Source organism: Mesoplodon bidens (assembly GCF_964165515.1).
Source record: "Mesoplodon bidens genome assembly, chromosome: 3".
NCBI lineage: Eukaryota > Metazoa > Chordata > Mammalia > Artiodactyla > Ziphiidae > Mesoplodon > Mesoplodon bidens.
This window is the reverse complement of record NC_138178.1, coordinates 18,975,319-18,994,507: the sequence shown is the minus strand read 5'-3', so window position 1 is coordinate 18,994,507 and position 19,189 is coordinate 18,975,319. Positions and strand designations below refer to the sequence as shown.

The 19,189-nt window shown below is 40.1% G+C and overlaps 2 protein-coding genes and 1 long non-coding RNA gene across 4 annotated transcripts in view; 2 read left to right on the top strand and 1 right to left on the bottom strand.

The window, feature by feature from the left end:
• The window catches only part of LOC308614669, a 41,238-nt gene extending 39,707 nt beyond the window's left edge, over positions 1 to 1,531 (top strand). Inside the window, exon 3 of the long non-coding RNA XR_014015419.1 lies at positions 781 to 1,531. This is a non-coding gene — a long non-coding RNA (uncharacterized lncRNA). The remainder of the gene's footprint in view (positions 1 to 780) is intronic.
• The window catches only part of YME1L1 (YME1 like 1 ATPase), a 33,831-nt gene extending 24,878 nt beyond the window's left edge, over positions 1 to 8,953 (bottom strand). Inside the window, exons 1-2 of the mRNA XM_081229198.1 lie at positions 8,730 to 8,953; positions 4,366 to 4,497 (exon numbers count right to left, since the gene is read on the bottom strand). Of these exons, the coding sequence (XP_081085324.1) occupies positions 4,366 to 4,497; positions 8,730 to 8,762 (165 nt within the window). The 5' untranslated portion in view covers positions 8,763 to 8,953. The remainder of the gene's footprint in view (positions 1 to 4,365; positions 4,498 to 8,729) is intronic.
• Positions 8,954 to 9,831: 878 nt separating this feature from the next.
• The window catches only part of MASTL (microtubule associated serine/threonine kinase like), a 31,613-nt gene continuing 22,255 nt past the window's right edge, over positions 9,832 to 19,189 (top strand). For both annotated transcript variants that reach the window (XM_081228705.1, XM_081228704.1), the window contains exons 1-2: positions 9,832 to 10,077; positions 14,524 to 14,661. In XM_081228705.1, the coding sequence (XP_081084831.1) occupies positions 9,892 to 10,077; positions 14,524 to 14,661 (324 nt within the window). In that variant the 5' untranslated portion in view covers positions 9,832 to 9,891. The remainder of the gene's footprint in view (positions 10,078 to 14,523; positions 14,662 to 19,189) is intronic.

Below are 19,189 nucleotides of genomic sequence, written 5' to 3'. Positions count from 1 at the left end.
CAGGATGAAATAAAATACTTAAAAGGTGCTTTTTTTTGCCGTATGCGGGCCTCTCACTGCTGTGGCCTCTCCCGTTGCGGAGCACAGGCTCCGGACGCGCAGGCTCAGCGGCCATGGCTCACGGGCCCAGCCGCTCCGCGGCATGTGGGATCTTCCCGGACCGGGGCATGAACCCATGTCCCCTGCATCGGCAGGCGGACTCTCAACCACTGCGCCACCAGGGAAGCCCTTAAAAGGTGCTTTTTAAGGTAATAAAAACTGTAGACTATAAAGCACATTATTATAATGGAATCAGAAGGACTACAATGTTCAAGAGCTGCAAAGATATTTTATCTTTTAAAATGGGGAAACCAAAAAGTCTATTTATAATACAAAGGGAAATGCAGATTTTTAACTAAGACAGAAAATTATGCCCCTTACATATTGAGTATCAAGTCCGAGGAACATAAAGAGAAATAAGGTACATATGAATATGATAATTATCATACAATAAGGTAACTGCTATTACAGAGATATTTTTTAAAAAGTCATAAGAGAACACAACAACTAATTTCCTAAGTGATAAGGCTTCACTGAAGTAACACTTAATTCACAAATGATGGGGGCAGAAACCTTGGGGAAGAGGGCAAACAAAAAGTGATCAAAGGGCTTGGAATGTCTGAGATGCAGTAAAAAGTTTAGTGACTGAAGAAAGCACTAGAAAGATGGGCTATGGCCATATTGTGAAGAGCCTTGTTTGAATTTAATTCTATAGCTAATATCATTAGTTTTGTTTTATAGGAAGAAAATAGAAGACAAAGATGATAAGCTGGAGAACAGAAGGCTGATGTAACAAGAGAAAAATGGTATGAACCCAAACTGAGCCCTGGACTAAGAAGGATGCAAATACCAAGTCACAGACAACAGACATTTGAAGAAACCAGTAAAGTATAGGGATTGTGAGGGAGAAGGGTTCTGGATGGATGTGCTGGTTATTGATTTGTTGTCTCTTAGCTCCTCTTCATCCTTTTTTTTGGCTCCATGTTCATGGATCTGGGCTCTTTAAATATTTTTCCTTTGTTGGCTAGAACATTAAGCTGTCAGTAGAGGGCACTGGAGAGACATTGTAGGAGGAGTTTCTGCTCCGGGTTCAGGCTATTGTGTTCACTCAGCGGGCTCCTGTGTGCAACATAACACCCATGGTTTCTCCAGGAGTGGTTCCTGCCACTCGTGCAGCTTCTCCAAAGCCTGGCTCCTACAGTGCACAGTTGCCAGCAGTACCCAGCAGCTTTTCCAGTAACACACATCCCCATGAACAGCTTCTCCTGGTACCCGAGGGGGCAGATTTCCATCAGGTTCAGCTGGCACTGCACCAGTGACTCCTGTGCCATTCAGTGAGCCAAGGCCATGCCCTCTCCAACAACCTCAGAACCTCAGCCCAGGGGTGGAGAACTCTTCCTGGGAAGCTCTCAGTCCTGGGAGGATTAGCTGCTTCTTGAATCTGCAAGTCCTATATATTTGAATTTTCTTTACTTATTACTAGCCAATCCCTAGTTATTCTAATCCCCTGTTAGACCAGGGTTTTTAAAATATTAAACTAAAAAATTATATATATTTTTTATATTAAACATTCACTGTTCAAATGACTATGTGGTCTCTCTCTCTTGGTTGCACCCAGACTGATGAAGAGGGGCTAAAACCACTCTAAGATCAAATACACTGGAATCTGGGGAAGCAGCTCAGTTTTAGGCATCTTAATTTCAAGGTCCTTGGAGCCTATCCCGAGGGGTATTTTAATAAGCCACCAGATAATTACTTTAAAACTTTAGAGATACTTCAGAGTTGGAGATAGATTTGGGAGTTATCAGCGTATAAATATATATAGACATTAAGATATATAATCTGTGAGACTATGCAAAATGAAAATTAGATTACAGATAAATGTACACACATTATGTAAAAGGCTGGCAATAAAAAAGCCCAGCAAAACAGAAAGAGAAAAAAAAAACCCATCAATGTAGTATCACTCAATTTATGAAGTATTTTGAAAGCAGTGGATGTTCAGCAAGGTCAAATGCTAAGGAAAAGAGGAAAAAGATGTGGATTTTTAAAAAGGCCTGTACTTACTGCTAAGGAAGTCAACAAAATATACCAAAACAAGTGTATAAAATGGTAAAAGTAGTAGCCAAACTACAATGGGATGTAGTATGAATAAAAGTTTAGCAAGAATAGATATTAAGTTCAGAGTACTACTTTTTCAAGAAGTCTGAAAGCAACAGGAAAAGAAGGCAGTAGCTTGAAGGAAGTTGAAAGTTTTTTGCTTGCGCTGTGAAGTGGGTGCTTGGATGAGCAAGACTTGATGAAAGCAATGTAACCTCAGAGCAAAGGAAGTGCGAGTAGAGATGAGGGAGGGTGCTTAAGAAGAATAAAAATGTTTGTGAAGCAATAACAAACAGTCATCAATGATAAACCATAAGAATAATGAAGGTAAATCAGAGGATAAGACACCAATTCTGTATCTGAGACCATTAGTCTTAAGCTCAACATTGGCTTCTAGAGTTTAGCTACTTTTCAAGCCCCCAAAATGTACTTCACTACTGACCTAGCCATTTCACTTGATGAAACAGTCAAACATTTAGCACCACGGAGAGTACAAATGGTGTTGTTTAGAGCAGCAAAAAATTGGAAACAATATCCAACAACAGAACATCATAAAATGAACACTCTGAAAGTCATTAAAAATAAAGAAAATGTATGGAATAAAAAGTTCTTAAGACTATTAAAATGATCAAGCAAAATCTAAATCAGCATATACAGTATGATCCAACTATTATAAAATATAAAAGTACAAGTGAGAAAAAGAGAAGCAGGATCATAGGTTAATTTAATTTCTTCTACCTATATAATATTTTCCAAAATTTCTAAAATGAACATAATACTGCTGCATGTAGCAATTCTGATACATACAGTCTTATCATTAGCAAAGCTCTTGGGCTGTAAATTGGAAGAAGGGTGTCACAACAGAATACAAGAATGGATTGCCTATAGACAGAGGCAATAGGAATTTGGCAGATAATATAAAAGGAAAACATAGGGGCTTCCCTGGTGGCGCAGTGGTTACGAATCCGCCTGCCAGTGCAGGGGACACGGGTTCGTACCCTGGTCCGGGAAGATTCCACATGCCGCGGAGCAACTAAGCCCGTGCGCCACAACTACTGAGCCTGCGCTCCATAGCCCGTGAGCCACAACTACTGAGCCCACGAGCCACAACTACTAAAGCCTGCATACCTAGAGCCCATGCTCCGCAACAAGAGAAGCCACCGCAATGAGAAGCCTGTGCACTCCAACGAAGTAAGTAGCCCCCGATCACCACAACTAGAGAAAGCCCACACGCAACAACGAAGACCCAACACAGCCAAAAATAAATCAATTAATCAATTAAAAAAGAAAAAAAAAAAGGAAAGCATAAAGACAAACTTTTCATCTAAGTAAAATTGTATCCCAAGACTCACCTCACAACCACCCCCCATCCCACCCCCACCAAAAGCAGACTATTTTTTTTTTGGCTGCGCCACGTGGCATGTGGGATTGTAGTTCCCCGAACAGGGATCGAACCTGGGCCCCCTGCATTGGAAGCGTGGAGTCTCAACCACTGGGCCACCAGGGAAGTCCTGCAAACTTTTTTTCAACTCCTCCTCTACTGTCCTTTGCCATAGCCCCTGATATCAGGACTAAGAACATAAGCTATTTATGGTTAAAGAGGTTTCTGAGAAACTTAACTATAGATTATAATGTTTACTATGAAAAATGTATTCTGAGCTACAAGCAACTATCTTATTAATGAATCTTGTAAACACAAGGTTCCTAGGTTGGGAATTCGCAATATCCTAGGCCACAATGATTTTCTAATTCTCTGAATACTCAACGTACGGTTTCATAGCTTATACATTTCACTTTCAGGTATCTATATTCTAATTGCTCATTTACACTGAAAGCTCCTATAAGGCAGTAGATGATAACTTCTTGCTATACTATCTTTCCTGAGAATTATGGGAATTATGGAGTTAACTGTAGGTTCCCTGCTACCACTGAAGCAACACAGAAGAATATCTAAAGGATATTACACAAGCAGTAATGTAGGAAGTGAATACCAATACACTGCCACATGAAATTTTTTATAAATTAAATGTTAAAAATAAAACAAAGTAATATTTCTATATGTACAACAAAGCCAGAGTTGGACATCTTTAATCGTAAAAGGGAGATTAAGCTGAAGACAGAAATCACCCTGTTACAAATGCCTAAACATAGAAAGTTATTTCAGGCATGTTTACAATGTACTAAACCAAAAAAACTTTCTCACACACCCAGGGTAAAAACTATTACCTCATTGCTGGGAGCCTCATGCTCAGACACTACATCTCGATGCTGGTTTTGAGAAACTGATGCACTGACAGAAACAGATGTGTTTTTCGGTGAATGGAAGGCATTGATGAGATGACTCAGAGGAACTGTAACCTATAAAAAGATAGAAGCTGAAAATAAGTAGTGCTTTTTAAAATAAAAACAGAAAAAAAACTTTTATTGTCAGGATTGGGTATTGTAAAAAGTTAAATATACACCATATATCAAAACTATACATTAAAAATTATAAATACTCAGATTATTGCTGGTAGGAAGAAAACTGGTATATCCCTTCAGGATAGTATAGGGGCTATATACAGCAAAAGTATTAAAAATACATACATTTCACCATTCGAGCAATCTAACTTCTAGGGATTTATTCCAAGGAAATAATCTAGTAAGTAATGATCTATGCTTGCATATGCACAGAAGACAGTTTTCATCAAAATATTTAAAAATTTGTGGAAAGCTAGAAATGTCCAATAGGGGAGTGGCTACACAAATGATACCACCACAAAAATGAAATATTTCTCAGACATGAAACAAGTAAGCATATACCCAGAATTTTATACTTTTCAACTTCCCCGCTGCACCATCCTATTCTAAGTCACCATCATCCATATGTGGATTTTTACAACTGCATCCTAACTTCTCTCCCTGAATCTGCTCTATTAAAGCCAGTCAGATCTCATCACTCCTCTGCTCAAAACCCTCCAATGGCTATTCTCACAATAAAAGCCAACGTCCTAACAACGATGACACAGAAAGCCCTCCCTGGCTCTTTATCACCTCTCCGAATTGACCCACCACTAAGTTTCCCTTCCTTCTCTCTGCTCCCACCACTGCATCCCCCTTTCTGTTCCTGGAAAACACCTGGCAGGCCCTCACCTCAAGGACTTTGCACTGCTGTTTATTCCCTCCTGTCCAGTTAGTCACATAGTTTGCTCTCCCTTCAGTTCTTAACTCACAAGTCATCTTTTCATGTATCTTCTCCCTGGACAACCTATGTAAGATTTCAGCAACCCTCCCCTAAAAAATATTCCTTATTGCCTTTTTCTGCTCTATTTTTTCTTCTTGACATTTTCACTATCTAACACACTTCATATATTTACTTATTTATCTATATATTATTTACTAGAAACCTCAATCTAAGTCATCTCATTAGCGTAAATCCAGGTGTGATCCAAAGAGGGGCTTTAAGAATAAAGACATGCCCATCACACAGGAAATTAACAAGGGTTTTAGGAGCTCTGTGCCAAGAATTGGGAACAAAGACCAAATAGTTTTTATTTATTATACCACATTCTCCCACTGGAGCATAAGTTTCATGTGGCAAGGGGTTTTTCCCTCTATTTTATTATTTTTCTCTATTTTATTTATAAATTATTTAATATAAACTGTTTTTATGTTATACTTAATATAGCTTAACACTTTATATTTTATTTTTCTCTACCTTACTTCCTGTTTCATTCAATACTGTATCCCAGTGCAATAATGCACACAGTAGATGCTAAATAAATACCTGTTGAGTAAATGATTAAATTAAATGGGCTCTTACTATATGCCACATTTTGAACTATGTACTTTACTTATATTATCTCATTTAATCCTCCTAACAGCTATAAACATTAGTTACTATTACATTTCTATCACACTTTCTCAGCAAGAAAGTACTAGAGGAAGAAGGATTCTAACACAGATAATCTGACTCCAGATTTCACTTAAAGACTTTTCATCCCATGGTTATCGATACAGAAATAAATTCATAACATTGTTTTTTAAATGAAAAAAGCGAGCCGCAAACCTTTATGTAACATTTTTCTTAAAAGTATGCATACACATATTTGTGTAGAGTTAAAAGGATGAAAGAACTTATTCTAAAATGTGATCTATTGGGGTGATGAAATTATAGGTGATCTTTCTTATTTATATTTTTCTTTTCAGGATTTTTGGCAATTAGCGTGTATTATTTTTAGAGTCAGAAAGAAACAATAAGCTCTTTTAAAACTATTACAAGAATCAGGGAATTCCCTGGCGGTACAGCAGTTAGGACTCCACGCTTTCACTGCTGAGGGCCTGGGTTCAATGCCACAAGCTGCGCAGCGTGACCAAAAAACAAGAACAACAAACAAACAAACAAAAAACTATAGGAATCAAATTATTTTAAGATACATATTTTCTGTCTATACATTTTTTGTTTTTGTTTTTGTTTTTTTGGCCTCCCCATGCGGCTTCTGGGAATTTAGTTCCCCGAGCAGGGATTGAACCTGGGCCCTCAGCGAGAGTGTGAAGTCCTAACCACTGGACTGCCAGGGAATTCCCTGTCTATAACCTTGAAAAGTTTTATTTTAATTAGTTGTACCTCTTCTCATTCAATAAAGAATTTAAACTGCTAAAAGATGGTTTGATCTGTCCTCAGTGAAAAGGTTGAACTTCTGTGTCATATAACGGTCCTACATGAGTCCAGTTAGGACTGCCTGTAGTACAGCAAATTCCTTCACTACCTCTACCGACGTTGCATACCACTAACTCTATTCAGCTAATGATAAATTCTCCTAAAATCGGGTCTTCTTGACATCAGTTTCTTGCAGTTCAGTTTCAAAAGGTTTAATATTGTATTCAGCAAGCCAAGTCTAATTCTTTTTCAAACGATTGGTAGGACTCCTCCAGACACCGGTCATTTTGGTAAATAACACCTACTTGCATCCAGCTGATCAAACCCAGAAACACCTCTTTCCATCATCCCTCATGAAATTCTATTCTTTTTTCTTTCTTTCTTTTTTGGCCGCACCGCGCGGCTTCTGGGATCTTAGTTTCCCAACCAGGGATTGAACCCCAGTCCTTGGCAGTGAAAGCATGAAGTCCTAACCACTGGACCACCAGGGAATTCCCTCTGTTCTTTTTTCAAAATAAATCTCATCCCCTTCTTTCCATAACCACTGTCACCACTTAGCGGTGCATTATCCCTCTCTGGATTAGTGCAATAACATCCTAAACTGAAAACATTTCCACTCTGTCCTTCCACATTCTCCACACAGCAAGAAGCCAGAGTAATCTATTACTCTGTAATAGACTGTAATCTAAATCTGATCACGTTACTCCTTAACATGCTTAAAAGCATTCAATGGTTTCCAACAAACTTAAAATGAAGCCCAAAGTCCCTTCTTTTAACACCCTGTATGATCTGCATCAGGTCTTCTCCCCAACCTCCTTTCCATCACTGGCCCTTTAATCACCACGCTCTAGCCACACTGGCCTTATTCTTGTTCCTCCAATCAGCTAGGCTTGTCACTATCTCAGAACCTCCAGATGTTCCGTCTACCTGTTTACATCTATTCACTCTTCACTTGGCTAACTCCTACTCATTTTTTACTTCATATCATCAAGATTCCACATTTGCTTTGTTCACCTAGCACATTACTGATGCCCAATAAATAACCACTTCATTTTTTATTACCCCACCAGTACTAGCAAAATTCAAAACAAAACAAAACAAAAGGGAGTGGAGGTTACATAGAGAGACATAATTATATGCTTTAACCAAGAAACTAAAGAACGTCAAAAATTATTTTGAAAACGGAATGTTTCAAAAACTGTCTATTTGAAAAACTGTGAAGAACTCTCAAAAAAAATCAAAATGTCACCATCAAAAAAGATTTTTAAATGAACTAAGAACAAAACATTGCCACCGGTGATTACTCCTGAAAGAAGAATTAAAAATAAAAACGCTTGGAATCTTTTTTCTCTGCCCTTTTGCTTCAAAAATGAAAAGAGGGGGAGGAGGCTGAATCAAAATCTTAAGTGCAAGCAGTGAATAACTTAAATATATCAATATATATTTATTTCTTACTTTTGGTCAAAAAAGAGAGAAAGCATTCATAGAAGATTATTCAAATTTTTATAGCATGTTTGGATTAAATTCCATTTAAAAGAAAGAGTAGAGAATCGGGGTTGTGAAGACGAAAGTCTTTGAAGAGGCGGAAGGATGGAAAAGGAACATCACTTGCTCCCTTTACATCTACGGCAGACGTTTCCCCTGCCCCCTCCCCACCCCCACCCCAGAATGTCTAGAACTGAACAATGCCTGATGGATTCTGTAGCAAAAATTCCACGCAATCAAATCGATAAGCCAAGGTCTCCATCAAGCTGGTATTTTGCTTCTGCTTCATCGTCAGCCCTTTACTCTCAGCGTCGCCCCGATCCCTTCTCAACCCCAGGACTCCAGGACTCCAACTGGATTAAACGCTTCCCTCCTACGATCTCTTAAGAGAAACCACTTCCAAGAAACGCAAACGGCAAACGCGGGCAGGGCGGGGGGAGAAAAATGGACTGGATGCCGGACCCACCTGGGGCTGAACGGTGCTCGACAGGGAAAACATCTTCTCCAGGCCGTCAGCGACCTCACCCGCCTGCCGAAACTGTCCCTCTTGTCCACGGCCCGGCGGGGAGGCGCTGAGCCCTTTTTTCCCCTTCTTTTCTCTCTCCTCTCGCCCTCACTCTTCCTAGAAACGGAAAATGGCCTCCCCTCCCTGCAGCTGCTGCAAACACAGACAATCTGCCCCGGAAGGCAAGGCGCTAAAGCAACAGTACTTCCGGGGCAGGTGAGGCCGCCACCCAGGGGCGTGCGACAACGCTCCGCCTTTTCGGGGGCAGCTGACGCCCCCCGAGGTAGTTCACGTTGACGTTGAGTAATGCACGCGCCGGAGCCCTAGAACTCATTGGCTGTAGTTTTCTTTTTAAAGGGGAAAGAAGGACACGGACCCTGTTAAAATCTTTCTCCAGCTTTGTTATCAATACTTACAATATATTCTCCTGTTCTGATTGGGCCTTGAGCTATTATAACCTCTTTTGCTACAATTAAGTGCTCTTTATCTTCCCCACAATAAATAAAAAACTCTTCCTATTTCAAATAGGCAAGTTACATCCTGTTAAAATATCAAATTACAGGACCAGTCATGCGCATCCTGCTCATCCAGTTTCTCCACATTCTGTGATTTCACTGGCCATTGTTTCACGGACCAGACCGAACTGGTTTACGTTTCTCCCGCGGGTGGGAGGCTGCAAAGGAGTTTAAAAAACAAAACAAAAAAAATGGGATGAGGGCCGGGTCCCACCAGCCTCGTTTGGAGGTCGGGAGAAAACTCTTCAAATCCCTCGATTCAGATTCAAGCCCCCGTAATCCCTTTCCCCGTTTGCCAAGAACTATTTGTGACGCCCCCTGTCACTACAAACGGGGTACGTGAGCCACTGTCACCCTGGAAGAGTCTGTGGTTGGTTCAAGAATTTCCCAGCTGCCCCGTCTTCACGTTCATTGGCTTCTGCGTCGACGCAGAGCAGGTGACAGTGGCGGGGCCGCACTGGATTGGGCGTGGCGTGCGCAGCGACGGCGTGACGTCACTACCGAAGCGCGGCGTGGGCGGAGCCTCGCTTTGAAACCAGTTGGCGGGAGTTGCGGCTCCGAAAGGGCCCTTGGTCGCTGACAGAGACTTGCATCCGGGCTGACCTGCTATGGAGACCACCGCCGGCGGCGAGATGGAGGGTGGAGGAGGCACGCCGACAGGGGAGTTCGTGAATAGGATCCCGGTGCCACGACCTCCCTCCATTGAAGAGTTCACCATAGTGAAGCCCATTAGCCGCGGCGCCTTCGGGAAGGTGTATCTGGGGCAGAAAGGCAACAGGTTGTACGCGGTGAAGGTAAGAGTCAAGGAATAAAGAAAGCGAAAGAGGCCAGCCCTTCGGCCCTCCTTCCCGCCCCCTGAACTGGGCAGGCCCCAGGGCCGCAGGAACGACTAGACGGGTGCCTGGCTCACTGAAACCTCCGGAGCCCTGTGGGATGACTTCTCACTTGGGGTGACAACGCGGGCAAGTCGGTGCCACCACTGCCCCGCCCTTCTCTTCGCACCGCGAAAGCTTAGGAGACGCCAGAACTTCTGAATCATTTTTACTAATTTGGTCTTTACCAGGATTAGGGTTGAAACTTTAAATTTGAAACAGTTATTTCCATATTATATTTTAATTCTATCAGTTTGACAGATTCATTTTTTTATTGAGATGTAACTGACATTTACTAGTTTCAGGTGTACAACATAATGATTCAGTATTTGTCTGTGGCGAAGTGATCTCCACAATAAGTCTAGTTGACAACCATCATGACACAGCTACAAATTTTTTTTCTTGTGATGAGAACTTTTAAGATCTCTCTCAGCAGCTTTCAAATATACAATGTAGGATTAACTGTAGTCAGCATGCTGTGATGTAGATTAACTTCTGACCTATATAACCAAAAAGATCTCATTAAACCCCACTTTTCTCTTCATTCTATAAATCTAGAATGTACTTATATTTAAAGACAGAGCTGAAATATGTCCCAAATCACTCCTTTATCCTTGCAGTAGTATATATCATTCCAAAGCATTCAAGAGCTTTCAATATATTTGAAGCTGTTCTGGCCACTCTTGATTCTCATCCACTCCCATAGTTTCAGATTACTCACATCTCAGCACTGAGTGATGGTGATAAAGGAAAGAAGCCAGCAGCCTGATGCAGTTTCAACTTCCTGTCGGACATTGCGGTGTGAATATCTAGCAGGCACCTCGGAATTGTGCTTGCCTAACTTCGAACAGTCCTCTCCGCCTAACTGCCTCCTGTGTTCCTTCTCTCCATGTAATAATACCACCATCTCTGTCATTCAAGCTAGAAACTTCAGTCATTTTAACTTTTCTCTACTTCATCTGTATATTCTCTCTCTCCACTAGGCCTGTCAATTCTGTCTCATATTCATTCGTATTACCCCTTCCATTCCATTCCGAAGTCTGCCCAAGTACAGGACTTCACTTTTTCCATTTCTTTCTTTCTTTCTTTCCCTTTCTTTCTTTCTAAAAGTACAATTCAGTTTTTAGTAAATTAAATATAGAGTAACCATGACCACATTCCAATTCTAGAACATTCCCATCACCCTGAAAAGACCTCTCTTGCTCATCTACAGTGTCTCCCCCCCTTAACACCCCTAGCCCCAGGTAATCATCAGTCTACTTTCTATCACTATAGGTTTGCCTTTTCTGGACATTGCATATAAATGGAATCATGAAATGTATGGTCTTTTGCATCTGGCTTTTTTCACTTGACATGATGTTTCTAAGGTTCGTCAGGCCTTCATTTCTATACCTAGTCTATTGGAACAGGCCCCTAACTGGAATCACTATTTTACTCCTTTGGCTGTGCCGTGCAAGCTAAAGTCCAAACTCCTTAGAAAAGCAGTCATGCTCCAAGTTCTGGCTCTAAGCTTCCACTGTATCGTCTACATAGTCTATGTTCTAGCCACGCCAGACAATTGGCTAGTCCTTGAATGCTGTGTATTGTCTTGCTTCCAAACTTATGTTTATTCTATCTCCTCCTTAAGTGCCTTCCTTCCACCCTTCTCTGCTCTCCTCCACCTATGTTATGTATGTATTAAGGTTCATCTTAGCCCCCCTTCAAACCTTTCCTGAACTTTCAGACCCACCCTACTGAAATTAATTCTCCCTCGCTTCATATGTTCCCAAGATTTTTTGCGTTTCCTTCTATTATACTAACCAGTCCCTATTAGCTGTTGAAATGAAAACACCAATACACTTTTTTTTTTTAAGTTTATTTATTTATTTTTTTAATTAGTTTCTGCTTTATAACAAAGTGAATCAGTCATACATATACATCTGTTCCCACATCCCTTCCCTCATGCATCTCCCTCCCTCCCACCCTCCCCATCCCACCCCTCCAGGCGGTCACAAAGCACCGAGCTGATCTCCCTGTGCTCTGCGGCTGCTTCCCACTATCTATCTACCTTACGTTTGGTAGTGTATACACGTCCATGCCTCTCTTTCGCCTTGTCACAGCCCACCCTTCCCCCTCCCCATATCCTCAAGTCCATTCTCAAGTAGGTCTGCGTCTTCATTCCCGTTTTGCCCCTAGGTTCTTCATGACATTTTTTTTTTTTAATTCCGTATATATGTGTTAGCATACGGTATTTGTCTTTCTCTTTCTGACTAACTTCACTCTGTATGACAGACTCTAGGTCTATCCACCTCATTACAAATAGCTCAGTTTCGTTTCTTTTTATGGCTGAGTAATATTCCATTGTATATATGTGCCACATCTTCTTTATCCATTCATCCGATGATGGACACTTAGGTTGTTTCCAGCTCCGGGCTATTGTGAATAGAGCTGCAATGAACATTTTGGTACATGTCTCTTTTTGAATTATGGTTTTCTCAGGGTATATGCCCAGTAGTGGGATTGCTGGGTCATATGGTAGTTCTATTTGTAGTTTTTTAAGGAACCTCCATACCGTTCTCCATAGTGGCTGTACCAATTCACATTCCCACCAGCAGTGCAAGAGTGTTCCCTTTTCTCCACACCCTCTCCAGCATTTATTGTTTCTAGATTTCTTGATGATGGCCATTCTGACTGGTGTGAGATGATATCTCATTGTAGTTTTGATTTGCATTTCTCTAATGATTAATGATGTTGAGCATTCTTTCATGTGTTTGTTGGCAGTCTGTATATCTTCTTTGGAGAAATGCCTATTTAAGTCTTCTGCCCATTTTTGGATTGGGTTGTCTGTTTTTTTGCTATTGAGCTGCATGAGCTGTTTATAAATTTTGGAGATTAATCCTTTGTCAGTTGCTTCATTTGCAAATATTTTCTCCCATTCTGAGGGTTGTCTTTTGGTCTTGTTTATGGTTTCCTTTGCTGTGCAAAAGCTTTGAAGTTTCATTAGGTCCCATTTGTTTATCTTTGTTTTTATTTCCATTTCTCTAGGAGGTGGGTCCAAAAGGATCTTGCTGTGATTTATGTCATCCAATACACTTTTTGATAAGTGTTTGTGAATATCCGCTTTGTGTGTAGAGTCTGTGTACAGTGGTAACAAAACGAACATGCCCTCATAGAGCTTGCAATCTAGTGGAATGATAGGTGAAATCATGTTTCAGACTGGCTCTGTCAATTTCCCTTGTTTTCTTACAGAAAGGCTCTAAGGCTGGAATTTACAGCGTATTAATGGTTTTATTACATGTTCTATTGAATCTTTGGAAGAAATATGCCTTTTTTTGACTTGTAATCTTCCTGAGAATTGATCTCAATGTTACTAACTATTCAGTTTAGTGCTCTAATTTTTTTTTAAATTTATTTTTGGCTGCGTTGGGTCTTCGTTGCTGTGCGCGGGCTTTTCTCTAGTTGCGGCGAGCGGGGGCTACTCTGTTGCGGTGCGCGGGCTTCTCACTGCGGTGGCTTCTCTTTGTTGCGGAGCACGGGCTCTATATGCGTGGGCTTCCGTAGTTGTGGCTTGAGGGCTCAGTAGTTGTGGCTTGTGGGCTCAGTAGTTGTGGCTTGCAGGCTCTAGAGCGCAGGCTCGGTAGTTGTGGCGCACGGGCTTAGTTGCTCCCCGGCATGTGGGATCTTTCCGGACCAGGAATCGGACCTGTGTCCCCTGCATTGGCAGGCAGGTTCTTATCCACTGCGCCACCAGGGAAGCCCTAGTGCTCCAATTTTAATGTAGATTATAGTTTTGCTTCCTTACCAGTTACCTTGAGATTTAAAAAGAGTAGTTAGTTATTTTCTATAACACAGAATCTGAGACCATTAAGTTTCAGTAAACTCTAACCATTTTTAAGAAATTTTTTTCCCAGGCAAACAAACTTACATTCCTCCTCTTTCTGTTTCTATTTCCATCCATCAAAGAACCAGAAATTTAAAAAAATGAATTAGCTACTCTTTCTCTATGCCTACATTCCTGATTATCTGGGGACGTATTAGGAACATTACTATCTTTTGGCTTAGTTGTAAGAAGAATAGAACAGAATTTTTTTTCTGCCAATAGGCAGGGTAGTCAAGGAGCATTTGCTTACATCTTTTTCCTTATCAAAAGGGATGTGATACTTTTGCCACTTGATACCAAGATAAGCAGTTCTATGTTAAAGAAAGTTTTGTTTGTTTTCACCATATTAGCTGTTTTTCTAGCAGAGTTTCCCCGCTGGCAATGTAAGGTCCAAACAACATCTGTGTTTTCTCTCTCTGATTGTTTTCATGACAGCAACTTGGAAACCTGAGAATACTTTGTCATAAAAAATAAAATGGATGTGTCTATTGTCATGTTACGTACTACAGGTTGTCAAAAAAGCAGACATGATCAACAAAAATATGACTCATCAAGTACAAGCTGAGAGGGACGCCCTGGCCCTAAGCAAAAGTCCTTTCATTGTGCATTTGTACTATTCACTGCAGTCAGCAAACAATGTCTACTTGGTGAGTAAATAACTTGACATTTTCTCTTCATTCAGAAATCACTGAACCCAGTGACTTAAGAATTACAGTCTCTGGATTCAGACTACCTGGGTTTGAATTCCAGATCTTGCACTTACTAGCTTTATGACCTTGGCCAAGTTACCTTACCTGTTCTGTTAGTTAGGGTTCTCAGGGAAAAAGAACAGTAGAGTGTGTGTGTGTGTGTTTGTCTGTCTGCCTGTGTCTCTGTGTGTGTGTGTGTGTGTGTGTGTGTGTGTGTGTGTGTGTAGAGAGAGGGGGGGATTTATTTTAGGGAATTGCCCTACATGTTTATGGCGCGAGCAAGTCCAAAATCTGCAGGGTAGGCCAGCAGGCTGTAGACTCCGGGAAGAGTTGATGTTGCAGCTCAAGCTCAAAGGCAGTGAAGAGGTAGAATTCCCTCCTCTTTGGAGGAGAAAGAGATGACACCTCAATTTTTTTTCTCTTCAGGCCTTCAGCTGCTTGGATAAGGCCCTCCCACATGATGGAGGGTAATCAGCTTTTACTCAAAGTCTAATGGTTTAGATGTTAATCTCATCTAAAAAATACCTTCACAGCAACATTTAGATCAGTGTTTGACCAAATATCTGGGTACCATGGCTTAGCCAAGTTGACACATAAAATGAACTATCACACCTCAGTTTCCCCATTTGCAAAATGGACATAATAATAGTTCCTGCCTCAAAGGTTGTTATTAAAATTTCAATAGGTTGATATAAACTATGTAGAACAGTGTGTGGCACAGAGTGCTACAAATATTTGCTAAGTAAAGGCATAAAGCTTGGGGTATAATAAGGAAAGATTTAGGGAAGTGGTGGATTTGGGGTGTGTGGACTTGGAGAGCTGCTTGCTTTTCATTTAACACAGCAGCTTACACTCTTAATTCTAATGAGGAATTTGGGTGGGGGCAGGAAGAGGTGAGGATGGTAGGTGTTTTGACTTCAAGTTCTAGAGGTTCTTCTGACTTCAGAGACAGTGTGTGGATTAAATGTTTGGTAACTCCAATAGCTTCTGTTTAGTGTAAACAAACAGAATAATTGACTTTACATCTTTTAAGCCAATAGTTGGCAAACTGGCCCATGGGCCAAAGAGCACGGTTGTGGTGCATGGGGTTAGTTGCTCCACTGCTGTGGTGCATGGGGTTAGTTGCTCCACGGCATGTGGGATCTTCCCGGACCAGGGATCGAACCCATCTCCCCTGCAATGGCAGGCGGATTCTTAACCACTGTGCCACCAGGGAAGTCCCTACTATAATATTTTTGAATTATTATTCCTGAGATCAGATAGGCGGCCATATCTTGTGTACTAACTTCATCACTGGTTTAGATCCTTGATACTCAAAGTGTGTCCACAGACAATCAGTATCAGCATCCTCTGAGAGCTTATTACAAATGCAGAATCTCAAGCTGCACTCCAAGTCTGCTGAATCAGAATGTGATTTTGTTTGTTTGTTTTTTGTTTTTTGGCCGTGCTGTATGGCATGTGGGATCTTAGTTCCTCAACCAGGGATCGAACCCGCACCCCCTGCAATGGAAGTGCGAGTCTTAACCACTGGACTGCCAGGGAATTCCCCAGACTGTGAATTTTAACAAGATCCCCAGGCATGTTAAAGTTTGAGAAGCACTGGCTTAGACAAAAGATTTCCTAGAAATCAAAGCTACTTTGAGACAAAAAGATAAAGTATGACTAAACTTAGCCACAATAACAACAAATAATTGATTACTACTTTCCAGGTACTACGCTAAGTACAAGGAACATAAAGATGGAAATGTTTATTACGGAAACGTTCAAACATATACAAAAATTGAAAGATTACTATAATGAACTCCCATATATCATCATCCAAGTTCACCAGTTGGCAACACTTCACCAAATTTGTTTAATCCATTCCAACTCCTCCACCAACCTTTCATGTAAATGGTCTTGGCATCCTGTGATTCAGTGCCTCGATTCTTTTTTTTTTTTAAACATCTTTATTGGAGTATAATTGCTTTACAATGGTGTGTTAGTCTCTGCTTTATAACAAAGTGAATCAGCTATACATATACATATATATGCGTCTCCCTCCCACCCTCCCTATCCCACCCCTCTAGGGGGTCACAAAGCACTGAGCTGATCTCCCTGTGCTATGTGGCTGCTTCTCATTAGCTATCTATTTTACATTTGGTAATATATATGAGTCCATGCCACGCTCTCACTTCATCCCAGCTTACCCTAATGCCTGGATTCTTTATTAAGGTTTTCAAAATGATGATTTTAAAATATTCTATTATTCCTTCAGCTTTTATTAGCTGGAATTCATCTATAAAGAACTTTCCCTTATTATCTATTTCATTACTCTGAAATACAGCTTGTCTAAGGAAGGCAGAATAAATGCTTGATTCTTTCCCTTTCATCACCAGTTTTCAGAAGTGCAACCTCTAAATAAGTGTGTTTTTTAAAGTATCTTTATGAATTCATGGAATGTTGTAGTTTTGATGTGTTTTAATCCATTGCAGTCATTTTTTTCTGTGTTTAAATTGTCCCGTCTTTAGTGAGTGGGAGCCCCTTCAGTTCATTTCTTTGTCTTTTTATACTATCCTAGTATTCTGATAGCTTCCTTGCTTTCTGTCATGACAAGATAGTTAAGGCTTATTTTGCAAATATCCTGAACTAGATCTAGGCAAGGAGGTCTAGCTCATTTTTGGGAAATAGTGTCTAGAGACCGTGATCTAGGAGGTAGTGATTAGAAAAGTTCATTGCCACTAGGTTGTCATTCCTTTTAGGCATTCTCAGTGGGCAGACTAGGAAACACACATTTTTATAGAAAAATATATCATGAGTTCATGCTGATATTTCCAGGTCAAAGGAAAATTACAGAATTTTTAGTTAACATTTTTGAAAAATATATAAAATATAAAAATATTTTGAAAAATATTTGTATTCTTTCACCCTGAGAATCTGGGTTCCTAACTATATCTATCTATCTATCTATCTATCTATCTATCTATCTATATATATATATATGCATATAGTATTTTCAACATAGCAATACCAGTATTGTTTTCCTAACACTAAAACAACTGGATTCAATTTAGGATTTGTTTGCAATTCTTTTTGCCCTTATGATGTATGTACTGTCAAGATTCTGTTCTCTGAAGTCACTTGAAATAATTCTGTGAGGTTATGAAACTTGAGATAGTGCAAAGTTCATTTATTCCCCTTTTGTATCAGAGATTTCTACTTGAAAAGGGAATCCATAAAAGTATTAGAAGAAAACTGATGTGATTATTTTAAGAGAATGGTGCACATCTTACTAAGTGAAAAATAAAGCCTACATTGACACAAAATACCATATACATGGTCAGTAAGAAAGGGTAAATACCCCAGTAGAAAAATAGGCAAAGAATACAAGTGATTCAGAGAAGAAATATGCAAGACCAAAAGCAGTGTAAAGATGCTAAATCTCCCTAAAAGTAAATAAACATTTAAACAAGTTCATTTTTTCTTCCTTAGATTGACAAAAAGTATTGATAATCATTGTTGATGAGGGTGTGAGAAAACAAGCATTCTCATGAGCTCAGATACAGTTATCTGTTTGCTTACTTATTTCCCTCCTACTAAATTATAATCGTTAAGTGCATCAGTTACATTTTATTCATGCTATATTCCCCATGCTAGCACAGTTTTTGTGCTTAGTAATGTTTTAATGATTCATACCATCAACAAATATTAACTAACCTCTGTGTACCAGGGAAGTGATTGCCTTAAAGAGGAAAGAAATGACCTTATATTATCAAGTCCTTAGTAGGCAATATTTTATAGCTTGAAACTATAGAAAATTTTGAGAATAATGACTAGTGCATGTAGAAGGATGAATAGAGCTTTGCAGCCTCATAGCCGTAATGAATTCAGGCAAAAATCATGTACAGTCATATGATGCTAAAATCATTGCTTGAAAGTTTGTTGGGGAAAGAGGTATTTACATAGTTTCAAAGTATCTTCCCCAGATTGCCTATTAATTACAAAGAAGGAGAAAATACTTCTTCAGTGGAGAAACCTGGAAGTCACCACCTTAACTAAGTCATCAAAGTTAACATTACCAGGAATGGAACACACTAATATTTAGCAGTGTCATCTGGTGGAAGTCACTAAGAAGTACTCAACATCGATTTTGTAGTATTCCTGCCCAAAATTCATAACCTGAATTGAATCATATGGAAATAATCAGATGTCATGAAAGACCGTCCCATACCCCATCCAGCACCCTGCCAAAAAAAGGCAAAAAGTTATTCCAGATTAAAAGATACGAAAGAGATATGACAACTAAATCTCATGCATGATCCTGGCCTGGGCATGAGGGACGAGGAGAGAGGCCATCAGGAACAATATTGAGGTAATCAGAGAAATTTGAGTACAGACTATACAACAGGTAATAGCATTATTTTAGCATTAAATTCCGTGCATTTTATTATGCTTTCGTTACATAAGAATGACCTTGTTGGGAGATACATGATGACCTCTTCAACTT